The sequence below is a fragment of the Engraulis encrasicolus genome, chromosome 10 (genome assembly GCF_034702125.1).
Source record: "Engraulis encrasicolus isolate BLACKSEA-1 chromosome 10, IST_EnEncr_1.0, whole genome shotgun sequence".
NCBI lineage: Eukaryota > Metazoa > Chordata > Actinopteri > Clupeiformes > Engraulidae > Engraulis > Engraulis encrasicolus.
Window position 1 is genome coordinate 40,147,297 of NC_085866.1, and position 16,639 is coordinate 40,163,935.

General features: G+C 43.7%; 2 protein-coding genes across 7 annotated transcripts in view; one reads left to right on the plus strand and one right to left on the minus strand.

The window, feature by feature from the left end:
- Positions 1-8,978, plus strand: part of lama5 (laminin, alpha 5) — a 117,752-nt gene extending 108,774 nt beyond the window's left edge. For all 3 annotated transcript variants that reach the window (XM_063208848.1, XM_063208847.1, XM_063208849.1), the window contains 12 exons: positions 433-576; positions 1,603-1,733; positions 2,170-2,331; positions 3,123-3,252; positions 3,531-3,694; positions 4,508-4,697; positions 5,178-5,327; positions 5,704-5,863; positions 7,011-7,141; positions 7,369-7,462; positions 7,616-7,735; positions 7,914-8,978. In XM_063208848.1, the coding sequence (XP_063064918.1) occupies positions 433-576; positions 1,603-1,733; positions 2,170-2,331; positions 3,123-3,252; positions 3,531-3,694; positions 4,508-4,697; positions 5,178-5,327; positions 5,704-5,863; positions 7,011-7,141; positions 7,369-7,462; positions 7,616-7,735; positions 7,914-8,062 (1,725 nt within the window). In that variant the 3' untranslated portion in view covers positions 8,063-8,978. The remainder of the gene's footprint in view (positions 1-432; positions 577-1,602; positions 1,734-2,169; positions 2,332-3,122; positions 3,253-3,530; positions 3,695-4,507; positions 4,698-5,177; positions 5,328-5,703; positions 5,864-7,010; positions 7,142-7,368; positions 7,463-7,615; positions 7,736-7,913) is intronic.
- Positions 8,979-9,053: 75 nt separating this feature from the next.
- adrm1 (ADRM1 26S proteasome ubiquitin receptor) lies at positions 9,054-16,320 on the minus strand. 4 transcript variants are annotated; one of them, XM_063208853.1, is made up of 10 exons: positions 16,208-16,320; positions 15,133-15,374; positions 14,884-15,000; positions 14,567-14,690; positions 14,178-14,261; positions 13,813-13,873; positions 13,189-13,469; positions 9,857-10,014; positions 9,553-9,655; positions 9,054-9,357 (listed from the first exon to the last, which is right to left on the minus strand). In XM_063208853.1, exons 2-10 carry the CDS (start codon positions 15,340-15,342, stop codon positions 9,260-9,262), a joined length of 1,236 nt encoding a protein of 411 aa, XP_063064923.1. In that variant the 5' UTR covers positions 15,343-15,374; positions 16,208-16,320; the 3' UTR covers positions 9,054-9,259. The 4 variants fall into 4 exon arrangements, with proteins under 4 accessions (XP_063064923.1, XP_063064921.1, XP_063064922.1 ...); XM_063208851.1 differs by having other exon boundaries at positions 13,813-13,894; XM_063208852.1 differs by having other exon boundaries at positions 14,178-14,264.
- Between the last annotated feature and the right edge of the window lie 319 nt (positions 16,321-16,639).

Genomic DNA, 16,639 nt, shown 5'->3' on the forward strand with positions numbered 1-16,639 from the left:
ACAACAAAATATTTAATCAGAAGTACCTTTCGTTTACACGGCAACCCCCCATCAGGACCTGAAGATGCAAAAAATCTGAAGAATCCTCCAGAGTGGGGAGTTTCAAGGACGACCCGGGTTGTGTCTCTGTCTAAACGGCAAAAAAGCCAAAACATGTTCACGTTCCATACAACTTTATGTCACATTTCAATAGATTTTTGCGTCTTCAGACCGAGACGAAAGACACTTCAGATAAAATATTTTGTCGTTTCCACTCGCAACCATCCTCATGTAAAAGGCGTCATAAATTTGAAAGACGAAACATCTACTGTAGTGGAGCTTTTTGACTTAGTTTTGCTAAAACAATGAGCCCATGTCGGCCTAGTCTAAAGCATTCCCCCTGCCCCCAACAACACCCGCACTCAAACTTCCATGTCCACTGTGTTATTGCAGGTGGTGAGAGAGGCCCACTTCACAGGCCAGAGCTACCTGAACATGATGATGGGTAACACCCCCGCGCTCAGAGACAACTTCTACGCCGGAGTGGGCTTCCGCACCGACCAGAACGACGGACTCATGTTCTACCACCAGGCATCGGTACGCCAGCCAGACTACATCACACTACATCACACTACATTCTGCTTAGCTGGTATTTTCATTCAAAGACTTGCTGTTATTACAGGGTCTGAGTTACAGCAGGTTAGGGGGTTTACGCACTACATTACATTGCATTACATATTACTTTACACTACACTTAGCTGCTGCTTTTACTCAAGGACTTTTGCCGTTATTACAGGATATGAGTAAGTTAGGGGGTTTACTCACTACATCACACAACATGGCATTTCATTACGCTTAGATGACACTTTTATTCAAAGACTGGTGTCGTTATTACAGCTTATGAGTTCGGTTAGGGGGTTGACTCATTGCACAACATTACATTACATTACGTAAATGACACTTAGCTGAGGCGTTCATTCACCAACCCTTACTGTTATACTCATGAACGGCGTGACGTTTTCCATGTGCGTTACGCCCATTTGTGGGGGAAAGCAATCCATACAAGTCAATTGGTGATGTTGGGGTTTAATAAACGAAAAATACGGACCTGTAGACTAGCGTTGTTCACACGCAACATGTCGAAAACGTGTTCTGTTGCCGGCTATTCAAATAATATAGCCAAACAGCCGTGGCTGAAGCATGGAATGTGCGCATTTAGGTTCACCGATGTAGCATGCAAGTCAATGAGACATTCGGTTTGTTTTCACCCATAAAGGTGCGTAGCGCAAATTTAAGAGCAAAGTACCCGGATGGCCGTTCATGAGTATTGGATAATATTGGTTTGTGTAGGGATTTCTGCACTACATTACATTACATTAAATTATGGGTTATTGGATACAGTCCCTGTGTCGTGAGTAGTGTGGGGTTAGTGAGCTTTTGAAGGAACCAGAAAGACAGACTCGGTCATGTCCTAGCACCATGCCCTCGGTACAAGAGTTAGCTCCCTAGTGGCTTCCTTAGTGCAAGGAGGCGACATATGATTAGATGTTGTTTATCTCCTATTAACCATTTATGTGCGTGTGTGTGTGTGTTTGCGTGTGCGTGTGCGTGTGTGACCAACAGGATGGCACGTGCAGGATGTTCCTGGATAAGGGCCATGTGGTGATCAGGGTTGGCAACAGTGAAGTGAAGAGTCAGAAGACCTACAACGACGACAACAGCCACTATGTCGCTGTCTACACCAACACCAACGGGTAACTTTGTCTCCTAGTCTCTGCTTTATCGTTGGTAGTTTTGTCTCTAAGATTGTTTTGTGAAGAATTGCGCTCAACTCCTAAAAAAAGGCCTTTGGCTGAAAGCAACTGGATCAGTACAATTCATTTATTAATAATTGTCCCTTAGATACCAAATATGTATTTTGCCTGCGCATCATACTCATTAATTCTTCATCATTAAACATTTAACTGCACAATGTGATTATCCAAGCAGACACATTGATTTTAATGCCATCTATTTATCAGCCTTTGGAATGATGTATCTTATAACGTTTATAATACAACTAAAAATATATAAAACCCATAGGCTACAATATGGAGCTACTGTATGGGATCAAGACAGGGCCAATAATAAAAACACTTGCACTACCGAGCCTGTTTTCTTGGCTAATCCTTATTGCTGTCGTGTTTGCAGTATCCGTGTGTATTTGGACGACGTCCTGGAGAGTTCCACCGGGCTGGACGGGGGCAACCGCATGGCACCGGACGAGAGGGACACTCTCTACCTGGGTGGAACCAACAGCGACGTGGGCATCGGCAACATCACTGCCTGCCTCAGCAACATCTTTGTCAAGAGGTGAGAGGCCCACAGGAAGGGGGGGGGGGTGGCGGGGTTTAATCCATATGCAGTATTGTAATGGGTGACTAGAATGGAGAATCCAGGTATGTGTTGAAAATATAGCCTGATGTCAGTGCATAACTTCTATAGAATGGATGGACACAAATTACACATTTTTATAGATATACACTCCAATTCCAATGCAAAACTGAATACAAAATTCCAAATCCAAACTCTTTCGCTAAAGTCAAGTCAAGTCGGTTTTATTGTCATTTTCTTTATATGCGCTGGTCATGCAAAGAATTTAAATTACGTTTCTTACTTTCCCATGCAGACAGGCATAGACTCTAGACTCTAGGTGTGGACATAGACATTTAGACATAGACAGTATACATTACACCTTGAGTAGCCTACCTATACAATAGCCATACAGACATTTAAAGTGCAACAGCAGACATACATAGAACATATATTAAAAAGAGGTAGTGTTGTGCATTCCAGTTATGTCCTATTGTGACGATTCTAACATAGTGATAGTAGCATTTTGAAATAATAATAAATATAAAGTAAGCAATTTGTAATGTGCTGTATTTACAACTAGTTGGTAGCTAGTTTTCCAGTACAGTCATTCAAGTAACAGGCATGAAGCAGCAGCAACATGTGTGTGCGTTTTCCAAGCATGAAAGTGTATAACTAGTGCCTTATATCTATGTATACTTGTAAGGAAATCTTTTTTACTGTCCATGTACACATGGCTGTTGCTTACCAAATTTGAGCTGTGTCCTCAATGCTGTCTCCATGCCCATCAGGTCATCCTCACCACAGATGGTGCTGGACTTGATCAAAGCCAAGGAGAACGTCAACGTCCCCCTGGACTGCCCCCCGCCCTCTAAGCCCCAACAGATCCTGGCCTCTCCACCTCGCCACAAGAACCACAAGGTAAACCAGGACTACTGAACTGGTGTCACTACACTACACTCATAAAGGGTCCTAGGTCACATAGTCAAAGAAAATGACGTATGAATAACCTTCTCCTGGCTGTCTGGCTGTGTGATTGCATACGTACCGTGCATGCGTGTGTGCGTGCACTTGTATTGATGTGTGTACATGCGTGTGTGTGTGTGTGTGTGTGTGTGTGTGTGTGTGTGTGTGTGTGTGTGTGTGTGTGTGTGTGTGTGTGTGTGTGTGTGTGTGTGTGTGTGTGTGTGTTTTCTTAGGGTAAACACAAGAAGCCTGCGGGTGAGTCTGATGGGCAGGTGGTGGCACCTCGTGAGTCGTGTCAGGCTGAGACCTTCTCCCAGGAGCCCAGAGCTCTGCACTACAGCGGCTCCACACACAGCAGACAGCGCTACAATACACTACCACCCACCACCAGCAGGACGTAAGAAAACACACACACACACACACACACACACACACACACACACACACACACACACACACACACACACACACACACACACACACACACACACACACACACACACACACAAGACAGCGCTACAATACACTACCACCCACCACTAGCAGAACGTAAGAAAACACACACACATACACACACACACACACACACACACACACACACACACACACACACACACACACACACACACACACACACACACACACACACACACACACACACACACACAGCAGACAGCGCTACAAAACACTACCACCCACCACTAGCAGGACGTAAGAAAACACACAGACACACACAGACACACACACACACACACACACACACAGCAGACAGCGCTACAATACACTACCACCCACCACTAGCAGGACGTAAGAACACACACACACACACACACACACACACACACACACACACACACACACACACACACACACACACACACACACACACACACACACACACACACACACACACACAGTCACCAGCGCTAAGCCACAAGTCGGACGCATAACACATGGCTCATGCCAAAATAAGTTTTAAGACTAGATTAAATGCCTCATCACTCGTGTACAGTATTGGGCAACCTGTATTCAAAAACTACAACCCAGTGCCACACATTTCAACTGGCTGAAATTTGACAGGTAAAACACGATTATTTGAAAAATGTGGCACTGGATTGTAGCTTCTGAATCCAGGTTTCCCATCGCTGCTCGACCAAACATCTTAGTTTGACTATGGCATTTGATTTCTTCTTATTATTCATCCTGACAGGTCCACCCTCTCGCTGGGCGTGCGAGTGAACTCGTCGGAGGGCCTGATCTTCTACGGTGGAGGGGAGAGGGGTGACGCGGCCCTGGCTCTGGCCGTCAGCGATGGGCACCTGCAGCTCCACCTGCCAGGCACCAAGAGGAAACCCACCATCACCAGCGGCAAGAAGTACAATGACGGACTCTGGCACGAGGTGAGATACAGGAGCACATCTACCAAGCACAGAGTGACTCACATTATATTGTACCACAATACACCTAGCACGGCGCATGCTTTGTTATTTTGGAATATCAGTATCAGTAAAATCTGTCTTATACATGGATATCCAATCTGCGTGCGCAGCCAGAGGTCCCTCTTCAACCAGTGATTGTTGAAAAACTGCTGTCACTCAAAAGATGTGCTTACTTGGTTGGCTGCTTAGCATCTTGCCCCTCCTCACATCGGAAATATTTGTAAGCGGGAAACCTATCAATAGAAGAGACACCATATTTAGTCTGGAGGTATCGAAGATGTCAAAGTGCATAACATTTTACTATGAAACCCCACTTTGTGATAAGTTGAGCATTGCATTTGGACAGGTGGAATTTGAATGTACTGTAACAGGGTAGCCATAGGAAAGGGTGTGACACGAAGACCATATGCATTAACCTCACGAATGGTTGGATTGTTTCAGGTGATGGTGAGGAAGGAGGGAGAACAGGTGCGTTTCATAGTGGACGGCATCGACAGCCACAGCAAGAAGGTGTCAGGAGGGGACAGGAGCCTCGTCAAGGCCCCACTCCACATCGGAGGCCTCCCTGCAGATGTCACTCCTGTACCCTCGGTAAATACACTCACCACACCATATGCCTGCCTCACGACTTATTATTCATTTAATGGAAGTATAAAGATCAAATTAAAGCTACATGCATGTTTTTTTAAACATATTTTCACTAAAAATTATTTACTAAAAATTCTTATTTTTTCCCATATGCTGCATTGAATTGTCTGAAAGGAAGCGGTTCTGCACTAGACATACTGATACTGACAATGAACAATGGCAGATAAAACCAAGATTAGTTAGGTTTGATACCCAAATGAGGAATTAATTACAGTTAGAGAATATACCACTGATTATGTTGTATGACCACGCACAACAAATCCATTGATGTATTATCTTTCTTCTGTGTTTGACTCTTGTGATGCACTGCTCTTTCTAGTTCCCCGGGCCCGCAGGCTTCGTGGGCTGTGTAAGGGATCTGAAGGTGAACGAACAGGCTCTGGAGTCTCCTGCTGAGAGTGTGGGAGTGGTGCCCTGCTACCAGGAGCCCCTGCAGCCAGGAGCCTACTTCTCCAGCCAGGGAGGACACATGCTCATAGGTCAGCATCGCAAACATATACCACCACCCCAAACCACTATTCCACAAACACTACTCCTCACCAACACATGCTCCTAGATCAGCATTGCAAAGACCAGCACCAACACCCCTAACCACTACTCACCTAACACTACCCCTCACCAACACATGCCCCTCAGTCAGCATTGCAAACACCAGCACCCCTAACCACTACTCACCAAACACTAGGACTACCCCTCACCAACCTAGCCATTCACTCCTAAGTATCCCATCACCTATGTAGTGACTTCCGCTCTGAATTGTAGTACCAGAGTGACACTTCGAAGCAATACACCAGATTACCAGAATGCACCAGATTACCACAATATTTCTTTTTGGATATGTACAATATTAACCAGTCATTGCAACAAATGAAAGGAAGTGAAAGTGTTTCATTCATCCATTTCATATTTACATTAATTAAAGGGGTACGCCACTGTTTTGGGGCTTAATACAGATAAAATCATTGGCCAGGGTTTATAAATGTGGTAAAGTGTCTTATTTTTCATGTGAAGCGTTGTCTTGCTTTAAGACAAGTTAAAAGAGGGAGCATGTCGCTAAGCTAGTGAAAGTCAATGCATCCGTATAGCACGCTACATGCTACAGTGATCCATTGACTTTCACTAGCTTAGCTACATACTCCCTCTTTTAACTTGTCTTAAAGCAAGACAACGCTTGACATGAAAAATAAGACACTTTACCACCTTCATAATCCCCAGCCAATTTTAACTGTATTAAGCCCCAAAATAGTGGCATACCGCTTTAAATTATTATTTTACCTGTCAAGTTAGAGGTAACAAGACCATGTCAGAGGTAACGCATGTTCTGCACTATTATTGAATTACATGAATTTTATTTTCTCAAGATGTAAAATTGAAAGAAAAATGTCTGCACACTTAAATCCCCTTTGTGTTCTTTTTAATAACAGGCCAAGCTTTCGGTCTACTGACCTTCCTCAGGGCTCAGTGACAAATGGAACATACAAACAAACTTATCAATTACGACTCATTAGGTGTTAGTCCAAGTGTAGTGGGAGTTGTAGTTTTTCTCTTCTTCCTGGTTGTCATACTTCCTCTACCTAATGTTACATCATTTTCTCATGATGTAAAATCCCCTTCCTCCATGCACAGATGAGTCTCTGAGCCTGAGCCAGAACCTGGAGATTGAGCTGGAGGTGAGGCCGGCCTCAGCATCAGGACTCCTGCTCCACGCAGCCGGGTACAAGAACCAGCAACTCAGCCTCATACTCAACCAGGGACAGGTACTGTATATCACACACACGCCTACATGCACACATACTCAGGCACACACGCACGCATGCATGCGCACACACACAGGATATAGTAAATGTACTTTATTTCACAGTTAATATTGTTTTTGATCCACTCTTATTAGACAACGCTGTCCATTACCAGCATCTGTCTTGAACCGACTGATAGTAACATGTAAATCAGGAAACAGCAGGCTAAGCATCGTCTTCCCATGCAGGTTACAGTGCTGATGAACAGTGGCAATGGAGCCTTCAACGTGTCTATCTCACCCGAGGAATCACTATGTGACGGCAGGTGGCACATCATCACAAGTAAGTACTTATTGTCCAATACTGATTACCGGTATATCCATCATCTGTATTCCACTGTGTGTACAAATTACACCTAATCCTGCTTGTGAACATGAACTAAGAAATGATTTACATAGCCAATTTATTGATTGATTTTGTGGGTTTCCATTGCAGTTGTGAAGAAGAATAATGTGGTTCAGCTCCATGTGGATGCGGCCAGTCAGCACGGTGTTGGGCCCAAACTGAGGCGTCCCAACGGAGGCAAAAATAAAGTCTACCTGGGCACCGCACCTGGTATGATGCCCAACCTACGTTGTATGACAAATTATTACTCCTTTTTTGTGTTCATCCTACCTCATATTCAGTCGACAGACAGTAATACCTAACTTAATACATCATACCCTATACAAAGCTTTTCAGTGGTCAAGGTTATTTTTTTTTTAAATAAAATGGTTTGTTATTCTCTTTGTAGATGCAGCGCAAATCCCTGGCCTGCCCTCTGCTCTCTCTGCATTCCATGGCTGTGTCAAGAAAGTCCTGCTGAACCACAGAAACATCATGGTGTCTAAGCCCCTGTCAGTGTCCGGAGCAGTGGCCACCCGGGGTTGTCCAGCAATGTAGATCCCACTCGTCATATACGCACACACACACACTCCCATACACAGCCACACAGTCCCAGTCCCTACACCCATCTCCGTTTGGCACAGCTGGTATCCAACTCCTCAATCACGGGTGGTGGGCTTACGTACAAAATTAGTTAATTTAAACAGATATTTATATATATTTTTGTTTTATACAAATGTGTATTTTTGCGTCTTTGTTTTTGTAATTGTATATATACGTACACGTATAAGTATAAGAGATATGAAATCTGTTTAAAATGGTGCTAGAGCTGTAAGCCTGAAGGGATGGTCTTTTCCTTACACTCATTTGACACACCGAGTTTTGAATCTGGCACTTCATTATGTGTTTATATTTTAGATACCTGCACAATTTATATTCAATTATGGGAGAAATTATATCCTGGACCAGACACGCACACTCACTCACTGATATATTCACTCAGTGTTATTAAATTCAAGTGGGAATCAAATGCATCCCTCTAAATGGTTGTTGGGCTGGACTGATGTTGGGTTTGACATTATGTATCACTTGTATGAGTGAGTTCAATGCCCCATGTACACTGCGTGTACACAAAAGCATACACACACTGGCTTAGCAGACTCTGAGGAGGTCAGCAGGCAGCATGATGCCGGCAGGCGTCCCTGACTACATGAAGATCCTCCAAATACCACTGAGGACCTGTCACTGCAGACAACTCGCCTTAAGAAATACTTGTGAATTGTAGACTTTTTAAAAAGGACTTCAAACATATCATGGTCCACCACAAACTCTGAGTTTGATCTAATTGTATTCAACTTTCTAATTCGTCTTTGTTTTTCAAAATCTGATCCCCTAAAATATAGTTGTATGTTTAATGGTTTTAATAAACAGTCCTTTGATACAACCTTGCATTGTTTGAAGTGTACTTTCTACTGTGAGAGTTTTTTAAGTGTGTCCCACCAATACTATGATAGAAAATATAGAACAAAAAGAGACACATGAAAACATGTTACTGACACCCAAAATACTTTTTTACTGTAAGTTTTAAAGTTTAAAAAATAATAGTACTGTAGTAGTTTAAGCTCAGTGTTACAAAGAAAGGTAAACAGACATTCCAGATAGCTTGGATCCTGCAAGGCATCAACAACAATGTGTGTGCGACACACAGAAGAATTGCATGTGAGTATGCAAGGAGGAGGAGAGGGAGCCATCCATCTAATCCAAACTCATATCCTCGTCGTCATCCTTCTTGCCTCCAGAGCCTTCCGTCTTAGTGTCTGCTCCCTCCATGGCTTTGGCAAACGCTTCCACATCTGAGGAGCAGGCAAAAGTGTCACATTCGTAACCACAGAGCCAACGAGTTTCTTATTCATCCTAAATTGCACCAGAGAAGTCACATTGAAATTACAGAGTATTTTCAAGTGATATGTGGTGTCTTATCTAAAAACAACAAAAACAGTAAGACAGATGTGCCAGTTTAAGGATGTGCAGGGTTGTGTTGAGCTTACCGCCTTTGTTAGCCGCGTCTACTGCTTCGCTGGGCAGGCCGAACTGGTTCATGAGCGGTCCAAGCTGCCCCGAGGCCAGCGCACTGCTGAACATGCTCATGGCCTACAGACAGACAGGACAACAGCATGGCAGTCAGACAATATTCACATATTCACATGGGTGGGGGGAAATTATTGTGAGTGAAAAACAAGTGTTAAGACTGTAGTGTGCACTTGTAATTGTGTGGGAAAAAAAGAGATTTTTGTAGAATGCATCAGTAAGTGATCTGTGGCAGATCCAGGTGTGTGTGTGCGAACGTCCTACCTGCTGGAACTGCGGGGAGGTGAGTGTGTTCTGGATCTCGGCGGCGCTCTGAGGTAGGGACTCTCCTGAGGGCAGGTACGGCAGCAGCCTCTCCTGCACCTCCGGGTTGGACAGGATGGGGGCCATCACCTCCGGCGTCAACACACTGGCCAGGTCCACTGCAGAAAAGGGTGAAGATGACATGAATAAACATTAAAGGAAAGGAAAGAAAATGGCTGCCTTTGAAACAGGCCACCACTTCTGGCATCAACATACTAGCCAGGTCCACTGCAGAGAGAAGTAGACATGGAGCATTACACTGGGGCTACACTGGATGCATTAGGTCAATGGCGTATCTGCCATAATGATTCCCTTATAGTTTAATCGATGGAACGGTCTACTCCAGAGACAGCAGCGCAACAAAATAGTCCATTCTTTTCAATGTATTTTTGACTTAACGCAATGTAATGCATCCACTGTTGCTCGAGCCTCTAAGCACTACAATGGGTGTTGGGAGAGAAAATGGCTGGCTTTAAGAACGAGGGAGAAAAATGGAGCAGAGGAGAAGTTATAGGGCTCTAAAGCCAAGGTCAAGTCTACAATGCCCTGCGCACGCGTGCACGCGCACACACGCGCACACACGCAATACATGAATGCTGTTGACAGCCATTCATCTTTCAAAATATCTCAGTCATGTCACAACACGTCCTCATTCACAGTGCAGGGCAGATCAGCTAGTGAGTAAGGGGTCTTCATCTTCCTGTGTAGTTTTTCTGGCGCCAGTGATTAGGCACATGGATTGCCATTATGTTTAGTCAAGAAGATAACCAGCCATGTTCAGCCTGGCTCTTGAGCCTTCGCCACAAGAAGCACCATTACAGAAAAATGACAGTAATGCCAGTGTTTCCCACAGAATTTTTGGAAACTATGGGGGCAGCGGAGATTTTTTTGTCGGGGGGGAGGTTCACGCGGCGTAAAAAAAAAGAAAGAAAGCAGTTTAGGAGCACTGAAATTTGTAACGCACAGACAAAAATGGTCTAAGACAGTAGGCTATACCTTTTCCCCAACACACATAGGCGTACACATTCTACATGAGGGGTGCTGAAAAGGGCTGAACAACATATTACACATTTATGTCTATACACATTCATTACACATTAATTTCTATATGCAGCCCGATGTCTCCTCTGCTGTGTCAATGAAGGCCTGTTGCCTAACTCATTATCATACAACTGTAAAAATAAAGCCTGGAGAGTGTCAGTAAACTCATCCCAACTTTCCCTTCTCTCAAGGTTTTTTATTGTTTTTATTGTTAACTACAACAACTCTTTCAAGTCTTTCAAGCACTCATTGTTTTCTCTATAGGATGTATTTACTCCAGGAGGAAAATGCGAAGGAAATCGTTTTTCAAATCGTTTAATAGAAAACGGAAAACGTTTAAAAAAAAAAAAAAAATTACAAGTAAAAAAAATAAATATACAGTTAGGGCCAGAAATATTTGGACAGCAACACAATTCTCATCCTTTTCCACCCTATACCCCACCACAATGAATTTGAAATAAAACAAACAAGATGTGCATTAACTGTAGACTCTAAGCGTTAATGTGAGGGTGTTAAAATCCAAATCGCATTAACAGGAAAGAAATAGCAACGCTTTTTGTGTGTGGTGCCCACTTTTCAAGGGATCAAAAGTAATTGGACAGTAGGCTGCTCAGATATTCTCCAGTCAGATGTGTGTTATTCCCTTACTACACCATCACCAAGATGTCAACAAAAGGTCCTAGAGTTAATTTAAAGTGTTTCATTTGCATTTCCATATATTTTTACGGAATCTCCATGAGATCCTAAGTCCACCTGTCACTATCAGTGATGCAAGCCATCATAAGGTTGAAAAAAATCAAAAGAAACCCATTTGAGAGATGGGGAAACATTGAATGTGATCAATTCAAGAGTTCAGAATATTGGAAAAAAGAAATTTCAGAGCAACACCAAATTACCTGGCAGACATGGAAAGCAAATGCTGTGAATGACAGACATTATTCTGTATGTGGTGAACAAAAACCCATCTCCTAGCAATTGGCCAGATGTAGAACAGTGTCCAAGAGGACGGTGGATACATGTCCAAGGCAACAATCAAGAAAAAGATCAAGAACATTCAGGAACACTTCACCATAGGAAATACAGAGGGTTCACTAAAATATGTAAATAATTGATTGCATCAGAATTAGCAATACCAGATTTGGCTTTGCCAAACAACGTCTAAAAAAGACTTTATAGATCTTGAGCTACATCCTTTGGACAGAGGAGACAAAAATAATTGTGTACAAGAGTAATGGGAAGAAAAGAGTATAGAGAAGGAAAGGAACTGCTCATGATTCAAAGCATACCACCCAATCAGTGAATCATGGTGGTGGCAGTGTCATGGTATGGGCATGCATATCTGTCAATACGATTTTCCCCTTGTATTTATTGATGATGATAACTACCGACAAGAGCCACAGGATGAATTCTGAAGATTTTCAGGCTATATTATCATGTCATTATCTAATGGTTCTGACCTCATTGGACAATGCTTCACAGTGCAGATGGACAATGACCCAAAGCTTCATGGGAAAGCCACTAAGCCATTTCTACCCCAAAAAAGTGGAATATTATGCAATGGCCCAGTCAATCACCTCACCTGAGTTGAGCATTTCACTTGCTGGAGGCCAAACTGAAGGGAAAATACCCTAAGAATAAGCAGGAACTGAAGACTGTTGTAATAGAGAGCTCACTATAGCATCACCAGGGATAAAGTGTCTATTGATGACCCAGTGTCTATTGATGTCTATGGATTGCAAATTACAGGCTGTAGCTGACTGGAAAGTATTTGCAACCAAATAATTAAAAATGTAACGTTTGATGTATGAATACTAGACTGTCCAATTACTTTTGGTCCCTTAAAAATTGGGAGGCACTGATAGAAAATGTCATAATTCCCTCACAGTTCACCCGATTTGGACGCAAACACCCTCATATTAAAGCTGAAAGTCTGCTGTTAATGTACATCTCATTTGTTTCATCTCAAATCCATTGAGATGGTGTACAGCGCCAAAAAGATGAAAATTGTGCAGATGTCCAAATATTTATGGCCCTAACTGTATATATATATATATTTTTTTTACATTTTCGAAACTATGGCGGCCAAATTTAAACTAACTAGTTTCCTTAATGTATGGGAAACAATGAATGCAATAATTTCTTAACGGAATGGCCTGATCATATACTGTTGCTGCTGATCTAAATTTGTCAGACAAAAATGTGTACAAAGACGAGTAATGACCAAGTGCCAAAATAACAATTGTTGTGCTGACCTCCTTGTCCGGCAGCGGCAGCGTTGGGGACGTTCATGGTGGCCAGGATGCTCTGGAGGTCGCTGAGCTGGATGGGCTGGGTGGGGCTGGCCACGGAGGACACGGGGGCGGCGCCAGCGGGCGTCTGGGCGGTCGGGGTAGTGGGGGTGGCCGTTGGGGATGTGGCGGCGGGGGCGAAGGGCGCGGGGGTCACGGGGGTGGTGGCGGCCTGGGCAGAGCTGGTGCTGCGGGCACCACCTGAGGCAGAGGACGGGGTGGCAGCCGCCGACTGGCTGCGGGAACTGAGGAGGAAACCAAAGTGAATGAGGCCAGTATATTTAATTGAAGCAAGCCAAAGTAGCATTATCTTACAAGCTTCACCTTCTGACAGCATGAAGACAACCAGAGAACAACTACAATACTACTGTACTACTAATGCACTGTTAAGGATTAAAACATAGGTAACCTTATTTAGTAGTGTTAAGAAAGCACAGAAACCCAAACATGTACATTAAGTATTTTTTTCCCATGAATCACACATTAATCTTGAGGCAGTTCCAACCTGGTTAATCAACTGATCCAAGATGCTTTTGGACCACTCACCTGGGGTTGACGAGGTATGATATGACATGCTGTATAACTGACCTTGAGGTGGAGCTGCTTGTTCCGGTTCCTCCACTCCCCAACAGGCTCGCCAGTCCCGGTCCTGCCAGGGCACCAAGGCCACCTGATGTAAACCATACAGTACTAATAACAATACCATGTTCGGTCTAGAGAATAGTGCTGCCTTTACTGATGCATCATGCATCTTTTATTGTTCATGTTATTGTCACTGGAGCAATGGCACGATGAGATGCAATGTAAAGCGTAGATAATGTACTATTAATGCTTAAACCATTTGAAAGAGGGGGATTGTAGGTCTGTCTGTGTGTAGGTTTTATGACATCGACTCTTATGTTGTATGCCTTATAGGTAAGTAGAGGCTGCCATTGTAACAGAATAATACTTACCAAGTCCTCCCAGTCCAGTTGGTCCGATCAGCTGCATGAGTTGATTATGGCTCATGTTACCCAGAAGACTTTGTAGTCCCCCTTCTCCTGAGAGAAAGATTGTTGATGTAAGATATACAGAACACACACATACACAGCTGTGTAGAACTGTGTGAGAATAAAATGTTGTTCCATTAATTTGTCAATAGTGGTGCAAATGTACCAATACCGCCAGTCAAAATGTCAACAAATTACAAAATCTACATGTCATACATGTGGTCCAACTCGTTAGCGCTGCGCTATCGGTCTGGACCTGCAGGGCTGTGCCTCCCATGCCCGAACAGGAGCGTTCGAGCAATGAGTGGACAACTAGTGCAGATGACCTCAGTTACACACGCACACACACTTACCACCCAGGGCAGACAGCTCGTGGCTGCCGCTGCTTCCGCTGCCGAGTGCCCCTGGCATGGGGGGGTTGTTGAGGAACTCGTTGACCTTGCGGCAGAACTCCTCATCCTTATCAGACTTGGGCTCCTTCACACACATAGACATGCAGAGATAGCCGACATGCATAGACATGTTAGCAAATATACGATAATAGCCATGTTTACAGTATAACTTTTTATACTCTGTAGATTTACTGCTTTGATGACTGATACAAGTTGAGAAGGTTCAAAACATTTTCAACATGCCAGGACAGTGCTCTAGTTTTAATTACACATCTTACCTGCATCCAGAAAAACAGACGCTTCGATCCGGCCTTGAACTTCAGAACAAACACCCTGCCTGTGGTGCACTGGTTCACCTTCTTAAACTCACAGTCATCAGGGAAGATGATCAGGTCCTTCAGTACAAGTAAAGGGTAAGCTAGTCAGATATTTCATGCATCAAGCACAGCTTTGTTTTTTATATCCATTTCAAACCCCATAAAATTGAGGAGATGAAATATGCCTAGCCTAACGGTCCTTAAACTCACGTCCTCGACGTTTCCACTTGTTCTGTCCTTCCAGCAGAAGTGGATGAGGGAGTCGTCGGTCTGCTGGATGTACACCTGCCCCTTCCTCTTGTCTGGGGTCACGGTGCTGCCTTTCAGGCTCATCTTGCCAGCCCTGAACTCCACGAGGTATTTGCTGGAAGAGCTACGGGAGCCTGAGCTCAGGCTTGGGAATAAGGCTCCTGAAGACATTCTGGGCTCTGATTCTAATACTGGAACAACTCCTGCGACATGGAAACATCAACACCTGTCAGTCACACACTCACTTGTTCACTGTAATACAAACCACACACACATGTGATCACTGTCTGAACAATATGGGCGAACCTTCATGCAAACATTAATGTTGTAGTGTGAACAACATAACACGTTGTCTAATCGGTGACGGTGAACTTTGTCAAATGTTGACGCAGTAGGCTACTATTCCAAGTTTATTAAAGAAAACTGCGAAAAGTCAACAGCATTTCGAACCAACAACAGGCCCTTATTTGAACTAACATTGCTGTTAGACAACTCAATGGGAGATTTCCATACCACGGCTACTGGTACAAGAAACGCTAACAACGAACTCTAGTTCACGTATAGTTCAGCGAAATAGTGCAATCAATGAAACAAATCAATAACACGTTGACGTTGTCAGGTCCTACCATAACTGGGCCACACAACTCTAGATTAGCTACCCATGGCTAGCTCATATGTTAGCAAGCTATCGCTACTCTAGCTAGGGAATGGAGTTCTTAGCAAGTTAACTGTGAAAACATTAGCTCTTACCAAATCTAATACATGCTGAACTAAGACAGTACACAAAGACATCACTAGTCTAACACTATAGTTAACCAGTTTGGTTAGTGTGCGGATGACGGACGTTGACAGATACAAAGACCGCTAGCTAAGTTAGCGTCTGACTCGACATTTTACTACTGACCTAAATTGTATTAACATCCGTCTACAAGAACAATTTAAAGGTGTCAACTTCATTGAGTAGTAATATAAATCCATTCCTGAACATGGGGTACATCGAACAGAGAAAACCTATGTGCTGTAAAAGAAGACTTACAGTTTTATCGTTATAATGTGCACCTTTACAGCTCCGTCCTTTTCGTGTGACTGGTGGTCTGTTGCTACTAGAGCCACTTCCTTGTTACATTCGCCGAAGAAGCGAAGCGATTGGTTAGCATTCTATTTAGACACACGTGATCTAAGGTTCCTTCCTAAAGGGCCGTACACACACGTCGCTGCTATTTACTCGCTACTTGCTCACTCGCCTACTTGCCACTCGCTCTGGGTGATTTTGTTTACTGGTTGTCATGGTTCCCGCTGTCCACGTCCGTACGAAACAAAATGTAGGTCTACGCTGTTTAACGTTGATCGTGTGCAGTGCACAACCATGCATGAGCCTTTGATGGTGTACACTGTATTGGATGTATTTTCCTCAACACTTCAAAGTGTGATGGCGTGCAGAAATTGGGTGGTCAGAACACCACAGGGG